Source organism: Mobula hypostoma, chromosome 2 (assembly GCF_963921235.1).
Source record: "Mobula hypostoma chromosome 2, sMobHyp1.1, whole genome shotgun sequence".
NCBI lineage: Eukaryota > Metazoa > Chordata > Chondrichthyes > Myliobatiformes > Myliobatidae > Mobula > Mobula hypostoma.
This window is the reverse complement of record NC_086098.1, coordinates 114,064,675-114,090,985: the sequence shown is the minus strand read 5'-3', so window position 1 is coordinate 114,090,985 and position 26,311 is coordinate 114,064,675. Positions and strand designations below refer to the sequence as shown.

General features: G+C 41.4%; 1 protein-coding gene across 2 annotated transcripts in view; it reads left to right on the top strand.

Annotated features, from left to right (window-relative positions):
• The window catches only part of map7b (microtubule-associated protein 7b), a 190,138-nt gene that overhangs the window by 55,764 nt on the left and 108,063 nt on the right, over positions 1-26,311 (top strand). For both annotated transcript variants that reach the window (XM_063040442.1, XM_063040441.1), the window contains exon 2: positions 25,019-25,108. In XM_063040442.1, the coding sequence (XP_062896512.1) occupies positions 25,019-25,108 (90 nt within the window). The remainder of the gene's footprint in view (positions 1-25,018; positions 25,109-26,311) is intronic.

Sequence of the window (26,311 nt, the reverse complement as noted above, 5' to 3'; positions counted from 1 at the left end):
ATGCCTCACAGGTAGATAGGGTAGTTAAGAAAGCTTATGGATTGTTAGCTTTCATAAGTTGAGGGATACAGTTTGAGTCGTGGGGTAACGATGCAGCTGTATAAAACTCTGGTTAGGCCACACTTGGAGTACTGTGTCCCGTTCTGGTCGCCTCTTGGAAGGATGTAGAAGCATTGGAAAGGGTACAGAGGAGATTTACCAGGATGCTGCCTAGTTTAGAGAGTATGCATTATGATCAGAGATTAAGGGAATAGGGCTTTACTCTCTGGAGAGGAGGAGGATGAGAGGAGACGTGATAGAGATGTACAAGATATTAAGAGGAATAGATAGAGTGGACAGTCAGCACCTCTTCCCCAGGCACCACTGCTCAATGCAAGAAGACATGGCTTTAAGGCAGGGGTGGGAAGTTCGAGGGGGATATTAGAGGAAGGTTTTTTACTCAGAGAGTGGTTGGTGCGTGGAATGTACTGCCTGAGTCGGTGGTGGAGGCAGATACACTAGTGAAATTTAAGAGACTACTAGACAGGTATATGGAGGAATTTAAGGTGGGGGTTTATATGGGAGGCAGGGTTTAAGGGTTGGCACAACATTGTGGGCCAAAGAGCCTGTACTGTGCTGTACTGTTCTATGTTCTATGTTAATTTGCAGGTTGAGTGTGCTGAGGAAGGCAAAAGCAGAAGTCGAGCACCTCCGCCCTGTCCGCCAAAACAGACAGGATCTCCCAGTAGCCATCCACTTCAACTCTGCTTCCCACTCCCATTCAGATATGTCCATACATGGTCTCCTCTACTGCCATGATGAGGCTAAACTCGGGTTGGAGGAACAACACCTTATATACCATCTAGGTAGTCTCCAGCCCCTTGGTATGAACATAGAATTCTCCAACTTCCGGTAATTCCCTCCCCCTCCCTTCGCCTATCCCTATGTCACTCTGCCCCCTCCCCCAGCTGCTTATCACCTCCCTCATGGTTCTGCCTCCTTCTACCCATTGTGTTTTCCTGTATTCTTTCTTCACCTTTCCTGCCTATCACCTCCCTGCCTCCCCTTCCCCACCCCTTTATCTTTCCCCTTACTGGTTTTTCACCTGGAACCTACCAGCCTTCTCCTTCCCACCATCCCCCCACCTTCTTTATAGGGTCTCTGCACCTTCCCTCTACAGTCCTGACGAAGGGTTCCGGCCCGAAATGTCGACCGATCTTTTCCATGGATGCTGCCCGACCTGCTGAGTTCCTCCAGCGTGTTGTGAGTGTTGCAAATGCAATGTTAACATTCATTTCAAGAGCACTAGAGTATAAAAGCAAGGGTGCAATGTTGAAACTTTATAAAATACTGGTGATACTTGAAGTATTGTAAGCAGTTTTGGGCCCCTTAGAAAGGATGTGCTGGAACTGGATGGGTTCAAAGGAGGTACATGAAAATGATTCCAGGATTGAATGGCTTGTCATATGATGAGCGTTTGATGGTTCTGGACTTGTGTTCACTAGAATTCAGAAGAATGAAGGGTAACCTAATTGAAATCAATTGAATGGTGAAAGGCCTTGATAGAGTGGATGTGGAAAGGATGTTTCCTATGTTGGGAGAGTTTAAGACCAGAGGACACAGCCTTGGAATAGAGGGGCATCATTTTAGAACAGAGATGAGGAGGAATTTATTTAGCTAAAGTGTGGTGAATCTGTGGAGTACTTTGTCACAGGCAGCTGTGGAAGCCAAGTTTTTATGTATATTAAAGGCAGAGGTTGACAGATTCTTGATTGGTCAGGGCATGAAAGGATACGGGGAGAAGGCAGGAGATTGGGGCTGAGAGGAAAATTGGATCAGTCATGATGAAATGATGGAGCAGACTCAATGGGCCAAATGGCTTAATTCTGCTCCAAAACTATTTGGTCTTATAAATGTTTATAGCAAAATAATGTATCCTTGTTTATAGTTTTATTTCTCATCAGATTCCTAGAGGATTATTATGTGATAAATTGTAGAACTTTATGATGAAGTAATTCTTGAAGATATGATGGAAAGACTAAAAATGTAACCAAAAGTTGTACTTTTGCTTTACAAGAGCAATATCAAACAAAATTTAAAGAACTATAGAGAAGATATTGGGTGGGTTGCATAGTCAAAGCTAGGTCAAAGAGGTGGTCTTTATTGAGGAATCTCATAAAGAATTTAACTTTGGAGGCACTATAGGTATAGTCACCAATGGTGGATAGTGCCAGAGGTGTAGAAATGGGAATGACTGATATCAAACAGACATGAAAACATTCAGCTGGTCAGGCAGCATCTGTAGAAAGAGTAACATATTTAATATTGCAGAGATCCAGATGAAGGTTCTCAATCAGAAATATTGACTGTCCACTTTCCAGCATCTCATGTCGATCATGTATCAGATGGAAGACGCTTCATTAGAGTTGGAAGGAACTCTACTTGGAGTACAATGTTTTGGAGTGTTTGTAAATATGTTGATGTGACCTCAGACAACAGGAGTTTGAATTGGTAAATAGGGACACTGTGGCATGGAGCAACACTGCATTTGCCCTTTGCAGAGCTGGAGGAAATATGTTCACATACTGATGTCAGAAGAAAAGCATGAAAAGTCTAAGACAAAGATGAATCTGAATGAAGTTGAGTAAGTTTTGTCAAGATACAGTGCCTATAAAAAAAATTACAACATTGAATCACAGTGGATTTAATCTGTTTTTTTTGACACTGATCAACAGAAAAAGATTTGCATGTGAAAGTAAAAATAGATCTCTACAAAGTGATCTAAATTAATTACAAATGTAAAACAGAAAATAATTGATTTACATAAGTATTTGCCCACTTCAAGTCAGTATTTGGAAGACATACCTTTGGCAGCAATTACAGCCTTGAGTCTATGTGAATAGGTCTCTATCAGCTTTGCACATCTGTACACTGCAATTTTCCCTATTCTTCTTTACTTAACTGCTCAAGCTCTGTCAGATTGTCGGGGGGGTTGGAGGTGAGTGAGTGAACAACCCTCTGACTTGGCCACTCCAGGACATTAGCTTTGTTGTTTTTAAGCCACTCCTGCGTAGCTTTGGCTTTCTGTTTGGGGTCATTGTCTTCTCCAAATCTCAGTTCTCATGCAGACTGCATCAGATTTTCCTCCAGGATTTCCCTGTAATTTGGTGCATTCATTTTACCCTCTACCTTTATAAGCTTTCCAGGGCCTGCTGCAGTTGAAGCATCCCCACAGCGTGATGCAAAAGCACACTATGCTTCACAGTAGGGGTGGTGTGTTTTTGAGCAGTGTTTGACTTGTGCCAAAATTATTGTTTTAGTATGATGGCCAAAAAAATCAATTTTAGTTTCATCAGACCATAGAACTTCCTTTCACCTGACTTCAGAGTCTTCCACATGCCTTCTGGCAAACTCTAGCCAAGATTTCGTTTGAGTCTTTTTTAACCATGGCTTTCTCTTTGCCACTCTCCCATAAAGCGGTGACTGGTGAACCACCTGGGCAACAGTTGTATGTGCAATGTTTCCCATCTCAGCCACTGAAGCTTGTAACTCCTCCAGAGCTGTCATAGGTTTCTCGACGGCCTCCCTCACTAGTCCCCTTCTTGCATGGTCACTCAGTTTTTGAGGACAGCATGCTGTAGGCAGATTTACAGCTGTGCCATATTTTTTCCATTTCTTGATGATTGACTTAACTGTACTCCAAGGGATATTCAGTGACCTGGAAATTTTCTTGTATCCATCTCCTGACTTCAGCTTTTCAATAACCTTTTCATGGAATTGCTTGGAGTGTTCTTTTGTCTTGAAGTTTTTGCCAGGATACTGACTCACCAGCAGTTGGACCTTCCAGATACAGATGTATTTTAACACTTTGGTATCAAAAAACAGATCTCCATTTAACTAATTGTAAAGGCATCTGTTAGTCTTGCGAGACCATGGATCTGCGCCTGGAAAGTCTTCGCTGCAAGTCTCCCTTCGCCACGACACCAATGTTGTCCAAGATAAGGGCATTAGGACCCATACAGCTTGGCACCGGTGTCGTCGCAGAGCAATGTGTGATTAAGTGCCTTGCTCAAGGACACAACACGTTGCCTTAGCTGGGGCTCGAACTCATGACCTTCAGGTCGCTAGTCCAATGCCTTAACCACTTGGCCACGTGCCCACACATTTAACTAATTACATGACTTCTAAAACCAGTTGGCTGCCCCAGTGATGGTTTAGTGTGTCATATTAAAGGGAGGTGAATACTTATGCAATCAATTATTTTGTGTTTTATATTTGTAATGAATTTGGATCACTTTGTAGAGATTGGTTTTCACTTTGACACGAAAGAGTCTTTTTCTGTTGATCAGTGTCAAAAAAAAACCAAATTATGTTCACTGTGATTCAATATGTAAAATGATAAAACATCAAAACTTCTGGGTAGGAGGATAAATACTTTTTATAGGCACTGTATATGTGGAACTTTTATTCCAGGTAGGCTTGTGTATGAAAAATTGGTTTCTCATGTTTCAGAGGGATAGTCTTGAGCCTTTGTAGTAGTTTAAGTAGGTGGGCCAGATTATTACTTTGTCTTTGCTTCTTTTAAGCAAGTTCATAACGGTGAATCAAAAATACGTCAGAGAAGTTTGATTGCTATCAAGATGTTTGAATTGGAGCTGCTTCCTTTTAAAATTGACTGTTTTTTGCCTTTGATTTGAATTTTCTATGAAATACAGGCGTTATAACATAGTTGCTGAGTTTTAATATCTCTGAAACCCAGTGTCTAGATCTTTCTATCATCCGGACTGAAAAGAGAATCAAAGCTGCTTTCATTGTTGCCAATGACCCTCTTTTGGATAATGCTTGTGGGTTTTGTTTTTAATGTACTTTTGTTAAAGTTCTGTGTGTAAGTTTATTCTTGTACATGTCACACCCTGGGAAAATTTTCACTGCTAATGTAATGGTCTTTCTGTAGTAGCAGTATTTTGGTTATGGCTGGAGATAATGGGGACTTCGGAATGTGCGCCATCCAATGAAGGGAATTTTTTTTCTTGTGTGTCTGCGACCGAGGTGATCTGGGTCTTTTGTTTGGTGGATGATGCAGAGAAAAGATGCCAGAAAGGAGAGGTTGTAGACACCAGAAAGGAGTGGTCTTGGAGTGGGGCCGGGAGCTGACGAAGCCCGGAGGAATTAATGGGGGACCAGCAGAAGGGAAGCCGTGAGCTCCAACTTGTGCACATTAGACTGTTTCATTAAAATGGGCCTTTTTCTTTTTGTTTTACTTTACTAACCCTTTAGTCAAGTTAAGAATTATAAAGCTAAATCGTTTAATTGCATATGGTGTACTGTTTGTTATTTCATAGTACTGATTTGTAACAGGGTAACACATCACACAGCATCCACACAAACAGGAAGTTTTGCACCTCAATCTCACACGTTAGGGTGGGGCTAGAGACTGTCTTCCCTAGACTTAAGCAGCCGACAGAACCTGGGGGTTACGTACAATTTAACTGCATTGCTAATGTATACCCTTTGTTGGACACTGGAAAGAGGACAATCATAAGAATTGTAAGACAGTTAAGATGCAAAATTATCTATAGTGAATTTAATTAATGTAGGATTTAGAATAGTTTATCCAAAAGGTGACAAAAACAAGTGAAAATGTTAAATAATTTTGAGATGAAATGCATAATAGATATTAATGCTAAGCAGAGAATACGCTTTTTAGATGTAAGCTGTTGACTAGAAATCTTTCAGCTGCTCGAGACTGTAAGCTATTGCCTTTAACCTTGAATCCTTCATGCCCCTCTTTCTCTATTGGTCATTCAGTCCCCAAGTGCTGTCAAAAATATCACCTCCCCTTGAGTGTTGCTCTCTCCAATATCGAGCTGTCATCTTTTTATCTGTGCAGAAGTAATTACAACAGTATAGTGATGACATTACATAGTGGCTGTAAAATGTTTTTGGAAAATCCTGAAATATAGTTCATAATTCATTCAAAGTAAATTATTATCAAAGTACATGTGTCACCATATAAAAGCCTGAGATTCATTTTCTTGCGGGCATACTCAGTAAATCCAAGAAACAATAGTCAGCGAAAGACCACAGCCAACAGGGCAGACAAGCAACCAGTGTACAAAAGACAACAAACCGTGCAAATACAAAAGAAAAAAATAATAAATAAGCAATAAATATCCAAGAACATGAGGTGGAGAGTTCTTGAAAGTGCTTCCAAAAGTTGTGGGAACAGCGCAGTGATGGGGCAAGTGTTGTTGAGTAAAGTTGTCCCCACTAGTTCGAGAGCCTGATGGCTGAGGGATAATAACTCTTCCTGAACCTGGTAGTGTGAGTCTTGAGGCTCCTGTATCACCTTCCTGATGGCAGCAGCGAGAAATGAGCATAACCTGGGTGGTGGGGTTACCAATGATGGAAGCTGCTTTCTTGCGTTAGTGCTCTGTGTAGATGTGCTCAATGGTGGGGAGGGCTTTACTCATGATGGACTGCATATCAACTGCTTTTTGTAAGATTTTCTGTTCAAGGGCATTAGTGTTTCCATATCAGACTGTGATCCAGTTAGACAATATACTGTCCACCACACATCTATTGAAGTTTTTCAAAGTTTTAGATACCATGCCGAATCTTCACAAACTTCTGTGGAAGTAGAGACTCTGCCATGCTTTCTTCATAATTGCACTTACGTGCTGGGGCCAGGTCAGGTCCCCTGAAATGATAACGCTAGGGAATTTAAAGTTGCAGACCCTCTCCACCACTGATTCCTCAATGAGGACTGGCTCATGGACCTTTAGTTTCCTCCAGCTGAAGTCAATAGGGTGGTTGTTTTGGCACCACTCAGCCAGATTTTCATAGAAGAGACTTGTTTCTTGTGCTAAAATGTTGTGTATTTAGTATTTCAGTAATATTTGAGTGATATTGTAGATACATTTGATTAAGCATTCTTTGTTTACATAATTCATTCACCACATCATGTGTGTGCGGCTCACTAAAGTAAGAATGAAGTAGACATTATCCCTGGCTCCATGTTTTTCTTGACTCATGGTGGACAAATTATTAGATTCCAGTGTAAATGATTATTAAGCAGCAGGCTGAATGGGGATGCAAGCATCTTCTGCTGAGTTAAGCAGTACATTTCCCATGTGTCTTTTCTCCTCCACCCTCGTATCCCTGAGCTGCATCAACCAAGCCAAACAGACACTGAGCAGACTCGTTCATTTTGAGACTTGGTGCTCTTCCTGCACCTACTCACTCTCCCATCACAGCTGTTTCTGTGATCCTCTGCTTTGTTCATTTCTGACTTGTGAATTGGGTTACAGATGGCTCTGACCAACAGAACCCTGTCGTGACCTAGGTACTGCCTGTAACTTGATTTCAGTTTTTGGTTCTTCATTGCCTGAGAGCAGTATATTTGGCTTAGTTATAATGGAGGTTAGCGTTGCTTTTAACAAGATTTGCAGATGTAAGTTGGCCAGCAATGGTAGTGGAGGTAGATTTCCCTGTGCCATTCAAGAGAGCTCTGTGAGTAACTTGGTGGAAACAGTTTGCAGTGAATTGGGGATGAAAGCCACCATGTTAAAAGGCAGCACACATCAAAGTTGCTGGTGAACGCAGCAGGCCAGGCAGCATCTCTAGGAAGAGGTACAGTCGACGTTTCAGGCCGAGACCCTTCGTCAGGACTAACTGAAGGAAGAGTTAGTAAGAGATTTGAAAGGGGGAGGGGGAGATCCAAAATGATAGGAGAAGACAGGAGGGGGAGGGATGGAGCCAAGAGCTGGACAGGTGATTGGCAAAGAGGATATGAGAGGATCATGGGACAGGAGGCCCAGGGAGAAAGACAGGGGGGGGGGAAGAGGATGGGCAAGGGGTATAGTGAGAGGGACAGAGGGAGAAAAAGGAGAGTGAGAAAAAGAATGTATAAAAATAAATAACGGATGGGGTACGAGGGGGAGGCGGGGCATTAGCGGAAGTTAGAAAAGTCGATGTTCATGCCATCAGGTTGGAGGCTACCCAGACGGAATATAAGGTGTTGTTCCTCCAACCTGAGTGTGGCTTCATCTTTACAGTAGAGGAGGCCGTGGATAGACATGTCAGAATGGGAATGGGATGTGGAATTAAAATGTGTGGCCACTGGGAGATCCTGCTTTCTCTGGCGGACAGAGCGTAGGTGTTCAGCAAAACGGTCTACCAGTCTGCGTCGGGTCTCGCCAATATATAGAAGGCCACATCGGGAGCACCGGACGCAGTATATTACCCCAGCCGACTCACAGGTGAAGCATCGCCTCACCTGGAAGGACTGTCTGGGGCCCTGAATGGTGGTCAGGGAGGAAGTGTAAGGGCATGTGTAGCACTTGTTCCGCTTACAAGGATAAGTGCCAGGAGGGAGATCAGTGGGGAGGGATGGGGGGGACGAATGGACAAGGGAGTCACGTAGAGACCGATCTCTGCGGAAAGCAGAGAGAGGGAGTGAGGGAAAGATGTGTTTAGTGGTGGGTAGAAAGGGCCGGTTTTTTTCCTTGCAATCAGCTGACATTTACTCTACAGACCAAATGGCCATTTTATGTGCTGTAACTTGAATCCTGTTACAGATACAGCATTGCTGCAGAGGTACTTCTCATACATGAACCATTTTTAAAAATTAAAAACTATGGTAGTTTAAAGGAATGGTTAATTGGCTCAATATGTTTCAGCATTGTGCTTTAAAGTAGTTAATTGGGTATTGTGAAAATGCAGGAAAGGCTTAGCAAATGTCCAGGATATACCTGACTGGTCTTTACAAGCACACAGTCATGAGAACTATAATTCTAGATAAACCAGTAATCTATTTGCATGCAGTTAAAATATGCAACAGCATATCTCCTGACAAGTTATTTCTGTCTCAATAGGCGTGGAACAGAGCAGGAATCAATGGGCTTCGTTAAACATTGTGACACAACAGCAGATCCCTGTGCAACAAGATATTTTAATATATGTTGGAAAGCAGCAAGGATATTTTTCAATAAAATGAATATAATTGTTCAAAAATCAGTTCTTTAGTGGCTCATTAATATAAGAAAAAAGGCAAGATAAATGCTCAGTAGAAGTAAATCTTGTCAAGTGGAAGTGTCTTGTAAAAACATCTTGCAAAAATGTGAAGGATTTGATTTTTGTATCGGGGAGGAGATAATGGTGACCACAGCAGGAGAAATATTATGCTTCACTGAACTGAGGAGACTTTGAAGAATTTATCACAATTGGTGGGGTTGTGAGAATTCAAATAGAGGCAGATTGGCCAAGGATGGGATATTTTCCTCCTTGATGGAGTTGCAGTAAACTATATTGTTTTAAACAACCATCTAATAGTTTCATGATTACCATTACTGAGATTGACTCTCCTCATAACTGAACCCTCCAGTCCTACTAACATCCTTCTGAATATTTTCTGAACCCTTTCCAGCTTGATGTCATCCTTCCTTGTAGCTAAGCAGCTACAACTGCACACAATACTACAAATGTGGTCTCACTAACGTCTTGTACAAATGTAACACAATGTCCGAACTCTTGTACCCCTTCAGTATCCTGACTAAAGCATGCCAAATTCCATCTTCACTATTCTGTCCATCTGTGTTGCCAGTTTGAGGGAACTATGTATTTTCTCCCCCTGTTTCTCTGTACTAGAAATCTCTCCCAGCCCTACCATTTACTGGTTTTAACTTCCTAAAATGCAGCACTTTGTACTTGTGTGGTTAGATTCCATGTATCATTCCTTAGCCCATTTTTACCAGTTAATCTAGATCTTATTGTAGTCTTGGTGAATTTTCTTTACTGTGCATAATACCACCAATTTTGCTGTCATCCACAAACTTAACGATCTCGCCACCTGGTATCTAGGTCACAAAACATCAAATTTCATGACATATGTTAATGTTCATATTTCTTTTTAAAAAAGCAAGAGTTCCAGCACTACTTCATGTAATACATTGCTTATCACGGACTTTGAATCACAAAAGCAACTCTCCACCATCACAACAACATACATCAAAGTTGCTGGTGAACTCAGCAGGCCAAGCAGCATCTATAGGAAGAGGTGCAGTCGACGTTTCAGGCCGAGACCCTTCGTCAAGACTCTCCACCATCACCCTCATTTTGTTCTGCATTCAGTTTGCCAACTTGCATTGGATCCATGAGTTCTAGGCATTCTTAACCAGTCTTCTATGAAAGACCTTGTCAAAAAAGCCTTAAAATCAATGTAAACCAAGTCAACCATGCTGTCTTCATCATTATGTTTAATTAACTCTTCAAAACAAATTTGCATCTCCCACCAATAAAGCCAAGATGATTATCCGAAGTGTCTCAGGTTCTTTTCTATTAATTTTTTAATCTAACCGTTGATAGACCTTTGTTAACTGGCCGATTATTACCTGATTTATCCTTGCTGCCCTTGAATAAAGATAGTGTTTTCTGTCTTCGAGTAATCTGACACTTCAATTGTGCTCAGTAAATATTTCCTCCCTTGCTTTGTATTGTAGCCTTGGATATATTGCAATAGGGATTTTTGCCTCTGATTATATTTAATGCTAACTTCTCTTTAAGTTTAGCGTGGCTATATTCCTGTGATCTGTCTGTAAACTGCACTTCCTACAAGTTGGAAACTAATAACTCCACCCAAAATTGTAATGTGAAATATTGAACCCTCGGGGACTGATTTGCAAAGAGTAGTCAGGTGAAGGTCAGCACAGGTGATAGGATTTGTTTCCAGCAAGTGAACTGTGACAAATGATTGTCAATGCAGCCTGGTTAAATTGTAAATTGGTTAATTATTGTCGCATATACCAAGGTATGGTTTTTATAAAAAAGCCTTGTTTATAACTCTGATAGAGGCAGATTCCAAGTTTTTAAGCACACCAGTGGGAGGTGGTGCTTCAGCACTGCTGGCCCACCACCTCGAGGGAGTCTTGATCATAAGCGGGCCGAAATTCTTGACGACAGGTGGCAGATCAACTGATGATCCCACTGGTGATAGCACAGGACAGTTAACATCTTAGTCCAAGTGTATTTTTTAACTCTTGTCGCATGTACCAAGGTATAGTTTTCTTTAAAAAAAAGCCTTGTTTAGCATTTGTCATTCATATAGATAATTTCATTATAACAGTGCATTGAAGTAGTACAAGGGAAGACTATAACAGAATGTAGAATAAAGTGTTACAGTTCAAAGAGCAGTGAAAGCATACAACAAAGTGCAAGGCCATAATGAAGTACATTGAGCTCAAAAGTCACCAAAGACATGAAAATTTCTATAGATGTTTGATAGTACGTTGGAATGCTGTTCATAGACTTCAGTTCAGCATTCGACACAATCATTCCTCAGAAACTGATCGGAAAGCTGAGCCTACTGGGCCTGAACATCTCCCTCTGCAACTGGATCCTAGACTTCCTGACTGGGAGACCTCAGTCAGTCCGGATCGGAAGCAGCATCTCCAACACCCATCACACTGAGCACGGGGCCCCCCCCCAGGGCTGTGTGCTCAGTCCACTGCTGTTCACTCTGCTGACCCATGACTGTGCTGCAACACACAGCTTGAACCACATCATCAAGTTCGCCAATGACACGACCGTGGTGGGTCTCATCAGCAAGAACGATGAGTCAGCATACAGAGAGGAGGTGCTGCGGCTAACGGACTGGTGCAGAGCCAATAACCTGTCTGAGTGTGAACAAAAGAGATGGTTGTTGACTTCAGGAGGACACGGAGCGACTATTTTCCGCTGAACATCAACAACTCCTCCGTAGAGATCGTTAAGAGCACCAAATTTCTTGGTGTTCACCTGGCGGAGAATCTCACCTGATCCCTCAACACCAGCTCCATAGCAAAGAAAGCCCAGCAGCGTCTCTACTTTCTGTGAAGGCTGAGAAAAGTCCATCTTACACCCCCCATCCTCACCACATTCTACAGAGGTTGTATTGAGAGCATCCTGAGCGGCTGTATTACTGACTGATTCGGATCTCAAGACCCTGCAGCGGATAGTGAGGTCAGCTGAGAAGATCATCGGGGTCTCTCTTCCCGCCATTATACCTCACGCTGCATCTGCAAAGCAAACAGCACCCCTCGTACAAACTCTTCTCCTTCCTGCCATCTGGCAAAAGGTGCCAAAGCATTCGGACTCTCACCACAAGACTATGTAACAGTTTCTTCCCCTAAGCCATCAGACTCCTCAATACTCAGAGCCTGGACTGACACCCACCTACTGCCCTCTACTGTGCCTATTGTCTTGTTTATTATTTATTGTAATGCCTGCACTGGTTTGTGCACTTTATGCACTCCTGGGTAGGTCTGTAGTCTGGAGTAGTTTTTGTGTTGTTTTACGTAGTTCAGTGTAGTTTTTGTATTGTTTCATGTAGCACCATGGTCCTGAAAAAAATTGTCTCGTTTGTTTTTACTGTGTACTGTACCAGTAGTTATGGTCGAAATGACGATAAAAAGTGACTTGACTTGATAGAGAGCAGTCTAAATGGTGCATCATAGCCTAATAGGGAGGGTCCAATGCACAGGATCACGAGGCTTCTGAGAGCTGTAGACTTGGTCAGCTTCATCATGGGCTTATTGAGGAGGTCCATCACTGATGACCTTAACCATCCGGGGACTGCCCTCTTCTCATTGCTACCATCAGGATGAAGGTACAGGAGCCTGACGATTCAGAGTCAAGAATTCAGAAATGGCTTCTTACTCTGCAGACAGATTTCTGCGTGATCCATGAACACTATCTCATTACTCGTTTTTTATCTTTTTACTTACTTTGTAATTTCTAGTAAGTTTGTCTTTGCATAGTACTACTGCTGCTGCTACAAACCGAGTTTTATATCATACAAGACTGATAATAAACCTGATTTTGATCTTTTCGTACTGGGGGACCATTCAATAGTCTTATAACAGTGGGATACAAGCTGTCCTTGAGCCTGGTGGTACGTGCTTTCCATGAGGATATTTGAGCAGAGTTAGAACATTTGGCCCGTTGAGTGTGCTCTGCCGTTTCATTATGGTTGGTCCATTTTCCCTCTCAGCCCAATCCTGCCTCCTCCTCATATCCTGTCATGCCCAGACTAATCAAGAATCTACCAACCTCTGCGTAAATATACCTAATGAAGTGGTCTCCAACAAATTCCAGATTCACCACTCTCTGGCTAAAGAAATTCTTCCTCATCTCTGTTCTAAAAGGACACCCCTCCAATTTGAGACTGTGTCCTCTGGTCTTAGACCCCTGCAGCATAGAAAACATCTTCTCCATATCCACTCTATCTTTCAATGTTCGCTAGGTTTCAATGAGGTCACCCCTTATTTCTGTTTTTGCATGTTTTTCTCAGCTATTCAATATACATAATTGATTTACTTGTTTATTTATTTTTATTTTATTTATTATTTTTTCTCTTTGCTAGGTTATGTATTGCATTGAACTGCTGCTGCTAAGTTAACAAATTTCACGTCACATGCCGGTGATAACAACCTGATTCTGATTCTTCTGAACTCCAGTGAGCACAGGCCCAGAGCCATCAAACGCACCGTATGATAAGCCTTTCAATCCTGGAATCACTTTTGTGAACCTCCTTTGAACCCTCTCCAATGCCAGAAAAGCCTTTCTTAGATAAGGGTCTCAAAGCAGCTTACAATACTCCAAGCTAGGCCTCACATTACATCCTTATTTTTATATTCTAGTCCTCTTGAAATGAATGCTAACACTGCATTTGCCTTCCTCACCATAGACTCAACCTGCAATCCTACTTGTTATTTCTTCAAAGAATTCCAACACATCTGTCAGACAAGATTTTCCCTTAAGGAAACCATGTTGACTATGGCCTATTTTATCATGTTACCTCCAAGTACCCTGAAACCACATTCTTTACACTTGACTCCATCTTCCCAACCACTGAGGTCAGATTAACTGGCCTATAATTTCTTCTGCCTTGCTTCCTTCTTAAAGAGTGGAGTGACATATGCAATCTACCATTCCTCTGGAACCATGCCAGAATCAATTGATTCTTGAAAGATCTTTGCTAATGCCTCTACAATCTCTTCAGCCACCTCTTTCAGAAACCTGGGGTGTATACAATCTGGTCCAGGTGACCTATCTACCTTCAGACTTTTCAGTTTCCCAAGAACCTTCTCCTTAGTAATGATAACTTCACACACCTTCTGCCCCTGGCACACTTCAACTTCCACCATACTGCTAGTGTCTTCCACAGTGCAGACTGATGCAAAATACTTATTCAGTTCATCTGCCGTTTCCTTGTACCCCTTCACCACCTCTCCAGCATCGTTTTCCTTCGGTCCAATATCCACTCTTGCCTCTTTTTTTAAAACACTATGTATCTGAATAAACTTTTGGTATCCTCTTTAATATTATTGGTTAGCCATCGTTTCCTTGTATGACTTTTTTTAGTTGCCTTCTGTAGTTTTGAAAAGCTTCCCAATCATCTATCTTCCCATTAGTTTTTGCTCTATTATATGCCCTCTCTTTGGCATTCAGGATTTTGTATCTTCTGCCCAGGTAAAGTGATGCAAGGAGCTGATCCAATAAGCAGTGAGAAACTGTTGGCAGTTTAATAAAAGAAAGTATAGACTGTACCCCTTTCAAAAGGGATAAGGGTTATTTATGATTGCATTGAGAATTAATTTGTCAGAAAGTCACAAATTGAGGAGACAGAACTGTTGAGTACCTCTTGCCCTATCTGCGATATTGTCTGGGGTTCCACATTAACCTCACCAACAGCTCTGCAACTCTCAGAATTGGAACAGAAGTCATCCTTGAAGGGATTGCTGAAGAAAAAATCTAAAACACGAGATTATAGATGCTGGAAGTCTTGAGCAACATGTATATAAAAAAAAGTGCTGGAGGAATTCAGAAAGTTGCACAACATCTATGGAGGGATCAGTATGTGACTCCCTTGTCCACACATTCCTCCCTATTGATTTTCCTCCTGGCATTTGTACCTGCAAATATGTCAAGTGCTAGACCTGCCCCTCCACCTCCTCCCTCAACACCATTTAGGACTTAAAGGTAAGGTAAAACTTCACCTGCAAGTCTGTCGGTGTCATCTATTATATCCGGTGCTCCAGGTGAGATCTGTATTTCCTACAGTTATAATTGCTGCTCTTTTCAATTTCTTCATAACATTATTTTGCTATTGTTTACAGGCACATTATTTTCCATTCCTCACACATACTTTACTAATTTCTCCCCAATATTATTGCTTAAGTTTTTTGCTATCTGATATTGTAGAAAACTTGCTTTTTGTACTCTATATGTTTATGAACATTGATTTTTTTTGGGGGAGGTGGGTATTGGCATCTGCATTTTAAGTGACACATTTTGCATAAAGTGGGTTTTATTCTGCATCCTCTCTGTGCTCCTTTACCCCAATTATTAACATTTGAAGAGTAATGTTCACTTTTTAGTAATAGCATTCTTCATCCCATGCTTTCCCCTTAGCCCCTTATCATGCTGTTTCATAGTGAGTTTGCATTTGAAATATCTTTTTTATTAATTCTGTGTAGGCTTGATGTCATAATCAGTATATCAACCTGAAAATTCAACTTGAAAAGCATTACTGAATTGGATTATTCCAACATTGGAGTAAGATCAGACAACAGGATTCGTCAATGGTCCTACTTTCTGTTTTGTAACTTCTTTTACAACATGCTGTTTTTCCCTTTTTTATGCTGTCCACAATTTCATGTATTTTAGTTCTTGTGACTTGTTCTTCAATATTTTTACTTTCTGTAAGTTGGACTATTTCTTGCTCTGCATTTACAGACAGGAAGGGAAAGGTTTGTGGGGAACAATTGACTGAAAGAGCAATTGACTTCTGAGGCAAAAAAAAGACCAATTTCAAAACCAAATTTGTTTTGTTTTCTAAATGATAACTATAATATGAAGTTTTATTATTGAAAACAGATCCGCTGTTAACTGTAATTTCCACAGTTTGTTCAATTTTTTGCTGGGAAAAAATTGCACATCTGCATAGTGAAGAAAATTTATGTTACCTCAAAGTGCAGTTTAAACAATTTGGGAAGCTCAACACTATTCCGAGAAAAGTCACTAACTGGATTTGGACCAGATCCACTAGTCCAACTATTTACCCCTTCCACACTTGTTTACTGTGTTTGCGACTTGTTCTGCTTATAAAATGTACTCCAGCAATTTTCAAAGCTTTTTTTAAATTACTCTACTGAAGGTAAGATTCCCCACATGCCAACAATGACCCTTGGTATCTTGTTATAGTACAGTCAATTAGGGATTTGTACAACAATTCAATGGTCAAAGTAAATTTATTATCCACATACATATGTCACCATATACAGTCCTGAGATTTGTTTTCTTTGCAGGCATTCAGTAAATACAAGAATCACAATGGAATCAATGAAAGACCACACCCTAAGATAGACAAACAACCAATGTGCAAAAGACAGTAAACTGTGTAAATACAAGAATAAAGAAAAGGAAATAATAATAATAATAAACACATCTGCACCAGGTGCACCGAGCTGCAGCTCCTGAGAGAATGTATTCAGGAGCTGGAGCTGCAGCTTGTTGACTTTCGACTCATACGGGAGAATGAGGAGGTGATAAACAGGAGCCATAGGGAGGTTGTTATCCTTAGCTTGCGGGAGACAGGTAACTGAGTGTCAGGAGAAAGAGGGGAAATACACAGCCAGTGCAGAGTACACCTGTGGCCATTCCCCTCAATGATAAGTATATAATTTTAGACACTTTTGAGAGGGATCACCTACCAGCGGTGGGTAGACGCAGTGACTGGGTCTCTGGCACTGGGTCTGGTGCTGTGGCTCAGAAGAGCAGAGAGGTGAAGAGGACTACAGTGTTGACAGGAGATTCCTCAGTCAGAGGAACAGGGATGAGATTCTGTGGGTGGAATGGAGAAACCCAGGTGGTATCCTCCCTGGTGCCAGGATCAGGAATGTCCCAGATTGTGTCCATGACATTCTCAAGGGGGAGGGTGAGCAACCAGAAATCTTGGTACATATTGGCACCAATAACATAGATTGCCAAGGCGAAGAGGTTGTGAAGAGAGATTTTAGGGAGCTAGGTAGAAAGCTGAAAAGCAAGATCTCCACAGTAACAGTCTCTGGATTACTGCCTGTGGCATGCGCCAGTGAGGTCAAGAATGGGATGATTTGGTAGATTAATGTGTGGCTGAGGAACTGGTGTATGTGGCAGGGTTTCAGATTTATGGATCATGGGGATCTCTTCTGGGGAAGTTATGACCTGTACAAAATGGATGGGTTACACTTGAACCTGAGGAGGTCCAATATCCTTGCGAGCAGGTTGGCTAGAGTTGTTCAGGTGGGTTTAAACTAATTTGATGGGGGTGGGAACTGGAGTGATGGTGCTGAAGATGAGGTTGTGGTTTACAAACAGGCAATATGTAGTGAAACTCTTAGCAAGGAGAGGCTATTGATGGGGCAAAATTGCAGTCAACAGGATGAGTTCCAACGTAAAAGGAGGACAAAATCAAAAAAAGATGAATACAGGACTAAAGGTGTTATTTAAATATGCACAGTATATGGAATAAGGTTGATGAACTTGTAGCACAGATACAGATTGGCATGTATAATGTTGTAGGCATCACTGAATCATAACTGAAAAAAGATTATAGCTGGGAGCTTAATGTCCAAGGATGCATGTTGTATTGAAAGGATAGGCAGGGAGACAGAGGGGGTTGTGTGGCTCTGTTGGTAAAAAATGAAACTAAATCATTAGAAATAAGTGAAATAATGTTGGAAGGTGTTCAATAGTTGTGAATAGAGCTAAGGAACTACAAGGGTAAAAAGATCCTGATGGAAGTTATATACAGACCACCCCCCCCCCCAAAGTAGTAAGGATGCAGTCTACAAGTTACAATGTAAAATAGAAAATACATGCCAAAAGGGGAATGTTGCAATAGTCATGGAGAATTTCGATATGCAAGTAGATTGGGAAAATCAGGTTGATGCTGGATGACTGGAGGGGGAATTTCTATAATGCCAATGAGATGGCTTTTTAGAGCAGCTTGTGGTTGAGCTATCCTGGATTGGGTTCTGTGCATTGAACTTAAATTAATTAGAGAGCTTAATTTCTCTAATTAAGAATCCTTGGGGGAAAGTGATCATAATATGTTTGAATTCACCCTAAAATTTGAGAAGGAGAAGCTAAAGTCAGATGTATCAGTTATTACAGTGGAGTAAAAGACATTACAGAGGCATGAGAGAGGAGTTGGCCAGAGTTGGTTGGAGAAGAACACTGACAGGGATGATGGCAGAGCAGCACTGGCTGGAATTTCTGGAAGCAATTTGGAAGGTGCAGAATATAAAGAATATAAGGCACAGGATATAAAGATCCCAAAGAAGTAGTATTCTAAAGGCAAGATAACCATGGCTAACATGGGAAGTCAAAGCCTACGTAAAAGCCAAAGAGAGGGCATATAATAGAGCAAAAATTAGTGGGAAGTTAGGGGATTGTGAAGCTTTTAATACCAACAGAAGGCAACTAAAAAGCACTAAGAAGGTAAAGATGGAATACAAAAATAAGCGAGTCAGTAATATTAAAGAGCAGGGGTCCCCAACCTTTTTTGCACCGCGGACCGGCCGACTGGGGCCGGGGGGGGGGGGGGAGGTGGAAGAGAGGGGGTGTTCAAGTAGGGTTAAACTCACCTCAACATGTCTTTTACAGTTAGGGTTGCCAACTTCCTCACTCCCAAATAAGGGACAAAAGTAGCAGTCAAATACGACACACTTGTGTTTACCCCAAGAAAGACTACTATGACCATGAAGCCTTGCGCGGACACCTATGTGTGCATGTGCGTACGTGCTGATTTTTTTCCTGCACCAGTTGGTTTTGGCTTAATCTTCCTGACTATACTGTACATACATTATTTCTACTTTATATAGGCTGTGTATTTATCATATCATTCCTGCTTTTACCATATGTTACTGTTATTTTAGGTTTTATGTGTTATTTGGCATGATTTGGTAGGTTATTTTTTGGGTCTGGAAACGCTCAAAAATTTTTCCCATATAAATTAATGGTATTTGCCATTTCAGCACAAAAGGTTTCATAGGAACACTGTACCTTAGCGGGAGAAATACGAGGCAAGGGCAGTCCCGTATGGGACAAACCAATTTAGCCCAATATACGGGATGTCCTGGCAAATACGGGACGGTTGGCAACCCTATCTATGTTCAAACTTGCTGGTGAACGCAGCAGGCCAGGCAGCATCTCTAGGAAGAGATACAGTCGACGTTTCAGGCCAAGACCCTTCGTCAGGACTAACTGAAAGAAGCTCCAGTAAGAGATTTGAAAGTGGGAGGGGGAGATCAGAAATGATAGGAGAAGACAGGAGGGGGAGGGATGGAGCCAAGAGCTGGACAGGTGATTGGCAAAAGGGATATGAGAGGATCATGGGACAGGAGGCCCAGAGAGAAAGACCAAGGGGGGCGGGGAACCCAGAGAATGGGCAAGGGGTATAGTGAGAGGGACAGAGGGAGAAAAAGGAGAGTGAGAGAAAGAATGTGTGTATAGAAATAAATAACGGATGGGGTACGAGGGGGAGGTGGGGCATTAGCGGAAGTTAGAGAAGTCAATGTTCATGCCATCAGGTTGGAGGCTACCCAGATGGAATATAAGGTGTTGTTGGCAAAGGGGATATGAGAGGATGATCCTCTCATATCCCCTTTGCCAATCACCTGTCCAGCTCTTGGCTCCATCCTCCCCCTCCTGTCTTCTCCTATCATTTTGGATCTCCCCCTCTCACTTCCAAATCTCTTACTAACTCTTCCTTCAGTTAGTCCTGACGAAGGGTCTCGGCCTGAAACGTCGACTGTACCTCTTCCTAGAGATGCTGCCTGGCCTGCTGCGTTCACCAGCAACTTTGATGTGTGTTGCTTGAATTTCCAGCATCTGCAGAATTCCTGTTGTTTGCCTATCTATGTTCAAGTTTAACAGTGCATGACAGGGAATGAGGAAAGGTGCAGCTGACTCATGTTGTTTCCTCACGGCCCGGTGGTTGGGAACCGCTGTTAAAGAGGATACCAGAAGTTTCTTCAGATGCATAAAGTGTAAAAGAAAGGTGAGTGTAGATATTGGACTGGTAGAAAACAATGTGGGAGAAGTAGTAATGGGGGACAAGGAAATAGCAGATGAACCGAATAAGTATTTTTCATCAGTCTAAACTGTGGAAGGCACGAGCAGTATGGTGGAAGTTCCAGGTGTTAGGGGTTATGAAGTGTATGAAGTTTACATTATTAGATAGAAGGTTCTTGGGAAACTGAAAGGTCTAAAGGTAGATAAGTCACCTGGACAACATGGTGTACACCCCTGGGTTCTGAAAGAGGTGGCTGAACAGATTGTGAGGCATTGGTAATGATCTTTCAAGAATTACTAGATTCTGGAATGTTTCTGGAAGACTGGCAAATTACAAAAATCATTCCATTCTTGAAGTGAGAGAGGCAGAGGAAAGAAAACTATAGACCAGTTTATCTGATCTCAGTGGTTGGGAAGATGTTGGAGTTGATTCTTAAGGATGTGATTTTGGGGTACTTGATGGGACTTCATAAAATGCGTCATAGTCAGCATGGTTTCCACAAGGGAAAATTTTGCTTGAGAAGTCTGTTGGAATACTTTGTAATTTCTTCAAACAGGAGAGACAAAGGAGAATTGGTTGATGTGAACAAGGAATTTCAGGAGGCCTTTGACAAGGTGCCACATGTGAGGCTGTTTAACAAACTACGAGTCCATGGTATTACTGTACAGGAAAAGGTCTAGTATGGATAAAACAGTGGCTAATTGGCTGGAGGCAAAGACTGGAAATAAAGGGAACTTTTTCTGGTTGGCTGCCAGTGACTATTGGTGTTCCATAGGAGTCTGTGTTGGGCCTGATTCTTTTTATGTTTTATGTCAATGATTTGGATGATGGAATTGATAGCTTTGTTGCAAAGTTTGCAGATGTTATGAAGATAGGTGGCAAGGGAGGCAGTTTTGAAGAAATAGGGAGGCCGCAGAAGGACTTTGATTAGGAGAATGGGTAAAGAAATGGCAGATTGAATACAGTGTCAGGAAATGTATTGTCATGCGGAAATGAAAGGATTGACTGTTTTCTAAATGGAGAGAAAATACATAAATCCTGAGGTGCAGAGGGATCTGGGAGTCCTTTTGCAGGATTCTCTAAAAGTTAAATTGCAGGTTGAGTCTGTGATGAGAAAGACAAATGCAATGTTAGCATTCATTTCTAGAGGACTAGAGTATAAAAGCAAAGAGGTAACTTTGAGACTCTATAAAGCACTGGTGAGGCCTTACTTTGGAGTATTGTGTGCAATTTTGGGCTCCTTATATTAGAAAAGATGTGCTGAAAGTGGAGAGGGTTCAAAGGAGGTTCACAAAAATGATTCCAGGATTAAACGGCTTGTCCTATGAAGAGTGTTTGATGGCTCTGTGCCTGTACTCACTGGAATTTAGAAAAATGAGGGTGACCTCATTGAAACCTATAGAATGGTGGAAGGCCTTGGAGTGGATGTGGAAAGGATGTTTCCTATGGTGGGAGTGTCTAAGACCAGAGGAGACAGCTTCAAAATAGAAGGGTGTCCTTCAGAATAGTTATGAGGAGGAATTCCTTTAGTTAGAAAGTGGTGAATCTGTGGAATTTGTTGCCACATGTAGCTGTGGAGGCCAAGTTTGTATGTATATTGAAGGCAGAGGTTGATAGATTCTTGACTGGTCAGGGCATGAAGGGATATGGGGGGAAGGCAGGAGGTTGGGGCTGACAGGAAAATTGGATCAGCCATGATGAAATGGTGGAGCAGACTCAATGGAAATGTCCTAATTCTGCAATAATTATTGACAACATGAGCTGAAGAGTCCTTGAAAGTGAGTGTATAGGTTGTGGGAACAGTTCAGTGATGGGGCGAGTGAAGTTATCCGCTCTGATTCAGTAACTTGATGGTTGAGGAGTTAATTGAAGTTCCTGTACTTTCTTCTTGATGGCAGAAGTGAGCATAGCTTGGGAGTCCTTGATGGATGCTGCTCTCCTATGACAGCGCTCTGTGTAAATGTGCTTAATGGTGGGAACGGCTTTACCTGTGATGGACTGGACTGGACTGCATCCATTACATTTTCCAATCAAAGCCATTGAATGTTTCCATACCAGGCCGTGATGCAACCAGTCAATATACTCTTCACCAAAAATCTTAGGTGTTTGTCAAAGTTTTGGATGACATGCTGAACCATTGCAAACTTCCAACAAAGTAAAGGCATTGTGAAGATTTGACATTTACTTTTCTTTTACAGAAACTTATTTGATTTATTCTGTTCTCTGTAGCCTTGAAAACTGCAGTTATTGCACTGGTTCATTCTGGATCATGATAACATTCTGTGCCAAGGCTCTGTCAGGCTTCTTTAGTGAAATGGAGATGTCTGTGACATCTTTATTTTCAAACTATTATATTTTTAAACAGACAAGTAACCCAGAATGGTGCGAGTATTTAAAAAATTTTGTCTGTTGACCAGCCAAGCCTACAGGGAAAGTTAAGATATTAAATCTGGTATACTATGGTCATTAAGCAACACACATAAAAGTTGCTGGTGAACGCAGCATCTCTAGGAAGAGGTACAGTCGATGTTTCGGGCTGAGACCCTTAGTAAGGACTAACTGAAAGAAGAGCTAGTAGGCTCTTCTACTACTTCTACTAAGCTCTTACTAGCGCTTCTTTCAGTGAGTCCTGACGAAGGGTCTCAGCCTGAAACGTCGACTGTACCTCTTCCTAGAGATGCTGCCTGGTCTGCTGCGTTCACCAGCAACTTTTATGTGTATTGCTTGAAATTCCAGCATCTGCAGATTTCCTCGTGTTTGCGATACTATGGTCATTATTCCAGTATGGCTTAGCTGTTCTCTGTCCTTCATTAGATTGCTTAATCATTTTTAGTTTGCCAGTTTAGTAAAATGTCACTTGATACTTGATAAGTATGGAGTTAAATTGTTTAAACTTCACTTTCGTACTATAGCTGCACGATCTAAGCCAATCATTACACAACATTGTCATCAAGTTTCAGTGCAGTTGTCAAATTGAGCATGAACTCTGAGTAACATTTTCTTGCAGTGATGATGCTTTTGTACTTAATTTCTCAGCAGTGCATGCTAAGCATAATCAGAAAACAAGTGTTACCTGATGTTATTCCAGTGTGGACCAAATTGATGTCCACAATCCAGAGTCAATCAAGAGTCCTGATATGTAGTTTCAACCCAAAATGGCGCCCCCCCGCCCCAAGACTTCCTTTGTTTGTTGCTTCATATTTGAGCATCTGCAGTATCTTTTCTCTATATCCACAATCACTAGTGAGTCTGCTATTGAGATCTCAAGTGTCATACGGCTGAGGCCTTGTATCTGGAATCATTTGATTGCCTTGTAAAGGAGCTCACATTGGGACAGAAACTTGTTTCCTGTCTAGATCTGAGAGTACTAATCTTCGAGATTAGTTAATCTGGAGGCATTTTGAAACTGACTTTTATTTTTATAGTTATTAAAGGTGTGGAACTCATTAGTTACAGTTTTATTGCAGGTTTCCCCCGCTATCGGAAGGTAGAGCATTGCTATGAAACGGTTTGTAAGCCGGAATGTCGTAAAGTGAATAAGCAATTACCATTTATTAACATGGGGAAAATTTTTGAGCGTTCCCAGACCCAAAAAATAATGTACAAAATCATGCCAAGTAACACATAAAACCTACAATAACAGTAATATATAGCAAAAGCAGGAATGATATGATAAATGCACAGCCTATATCAAGTAGAAATACCTTTTCTGTAGCACTGGCTAGCACAGTGAAAATCTCGCGGAAGCACTGTCGGCAGAAACACTCTCTCTAGTAACCTTTAAGCTATGAAGCTACCAAATCATACCAAATAACACAAATACACAGCCTATATAAAGTAGAACTAATGTATGTACAGTATAGTTTCACTTACTAGAATTGGGAATACTCCAATAAATTGCAGTTTCTTCACAGTTAAACACTTATACGAATAACCACCTGACGCAATTGGCAATCGCCTCTGATCTGGGCCGACATTAGGCGGCACCTAATTAATTAAATAAATTAAATAATTAATTAGCTTGTTTATTTCGGCTTTTTTCTTAAAGATGTGCTGGGTACGTTCTGGGTACTGCTGCATCACTGCATTCTTCGCGGCAATGTATCGGTCTGCGTCCCGGAGGTTGGAACCACTGCTTAAGCTATGAAGCTGCCCTCGCCTCAGAAACCGATCAAACCACCCATGACTACCTTTAAATTCCACTTTCACAACACTGTCATCACCACCGTCCAATGCTTTCTGTTTCAGCTTATTAAAAAGACTGACTGATTTCTCCTTAAGTATAAGAAAACTTAATGGAACACCACGTTTTGTACACCCATCAGTCCACTCAAGCAATAGCCTTTCCATTTTATCCATTATTGGATGCCGACTGAGAGAGACCACCTTGCTACAAGCAGAACCAACAGTAACATCGGCAGCTTTCAGGATTTGTTCTCTCTGCGTATAAATAGTGCGAATGGTGGACGCAGGCAAGTCCAACATGTGGATAACGCCCTTACTTCGTTCACCACGATCAAAACGCTCAATTATGTCTAGTTTTTTGCTAAGTGTAACACCCTTACGAGCTCTTTTAGGTTTTTCCAATATCGTAGAACTCACCTTGCTAACGGATGCACAAAATAAATTGAGATAAAGCACGTATTTAAGCAGTGCCGGCTAGAATGCAGTTCTGGGGGAGGAGCTTGGCTGTTCGAGCACGTGCTGCCCTTTTCCGTAACAGTGAAAACATCTGCTGTTAGCGAAAACAGGTAACTAATGTAGGTTTTTCGTAACAGCGAGGTGTCGTAAAGCGAACGTTCGAAAAACGTGGGCCACCTGTGTATACTTTTGTTTACCTCAACCTCCAGGTCATGAGCCTCACTCAAAAGAACTAGGTACTCTTGACTAAAGGTATTTATCTTTTCACTCTTGTTTAATTTTGTTTGTTTCATCCTCTAGCTTCTGAGGCACAAGCGAAGGTGGAGGACAAGAAAAGCAGCCATGCAACTTCTACCACTGGGCAAAGTGTGAACTCTGGACCAAAGCAAGGTGTGTGAATTTTGTTTTTCCAAATTTCATTTATGACTTTTAAATCTTATAGTAACCTTACTTTTAGAAGTGTAATTTTTTCAGATTTCATAAACTATCAAAGATTATCAACATTACATCTATATTTCTCAATATTCCTCAATGTTAATAACAAATTATGAAATGTAATACTCTCCAACTGTACATGAACCTGTTCGACTTGGTCTTGCCTATTTACATTTTTTTTTAGTTGTACTATCCCTCAAACTGCCACTGTAAGAATAGATGGACAAGTGATTCAGTTTATGAAAATCAGAGAGGCGTTAGACAAGGGTTTGTTTTCTCCCCTGATTTATTTAATGTGTACAGTGAAACAATATTACAAAAAATTAGAGACATCTTGGGAATCAAAGTTGGTGGTGAAAACATCAATAATTTCAGATATGCAGATGACACTGTGTTAATTGCAAGTACGGAGGAAGAACTACAAAACTTAATTGATATAATTGTTGAAGAAAGTGCAAAAATGGGTCTATCAGTTGCAATAAGACAGAATGAATGGTGATATCCAAAAAGAAGGAGAATCCCATCTGCAGGGGGAGAATAAATGGGGAAGACATAAAACAAGTACAGAAATTTTGCTGCTTAGGAAGCTGGGTGACATCAGATGGCAGGTGCGACATGGACATCAAAAGAAGAACAGGGATGGCAAAAGACACCTTTACGAGAATGAAGAGTATACTGACCAATACTAAACTGGGCATGACAACCCGCCTCGGAGTACTGAAATGTTACGTTTATCCAGTTATGTTATATGGCTCAGAATGTTGGACAATATCTAGTAACATGAGGAAACAAATTGTAACAGCAGAGATGTGGTTTTTGAGGAGGATGCAAAGAATATCATGGATGAAACAAATATCTAATGAGGATGTCATGAACAGAGCAAACACAAAAAGAGAAATAATGTATGAGATCATGAAAAGGCAACGCAACTTCATTGGACATGTGATTAGGAAAGAGGAGTTAGAATGCACAGTAATTATGGGAAAGATTGAAGGGAAGAAAACAAGAGAAAGACAAAAGATGATAGAGACAGCAGCCAGAGAACTGGAAATGAATACCAATGAATTAATCCACTTGACCCGAAACAGGAGTGTGTGGGCCATGGCAGTCAAAGCTCAAACTGGGCATAGGATCTGATGATGATGATCCCTCTTGCCA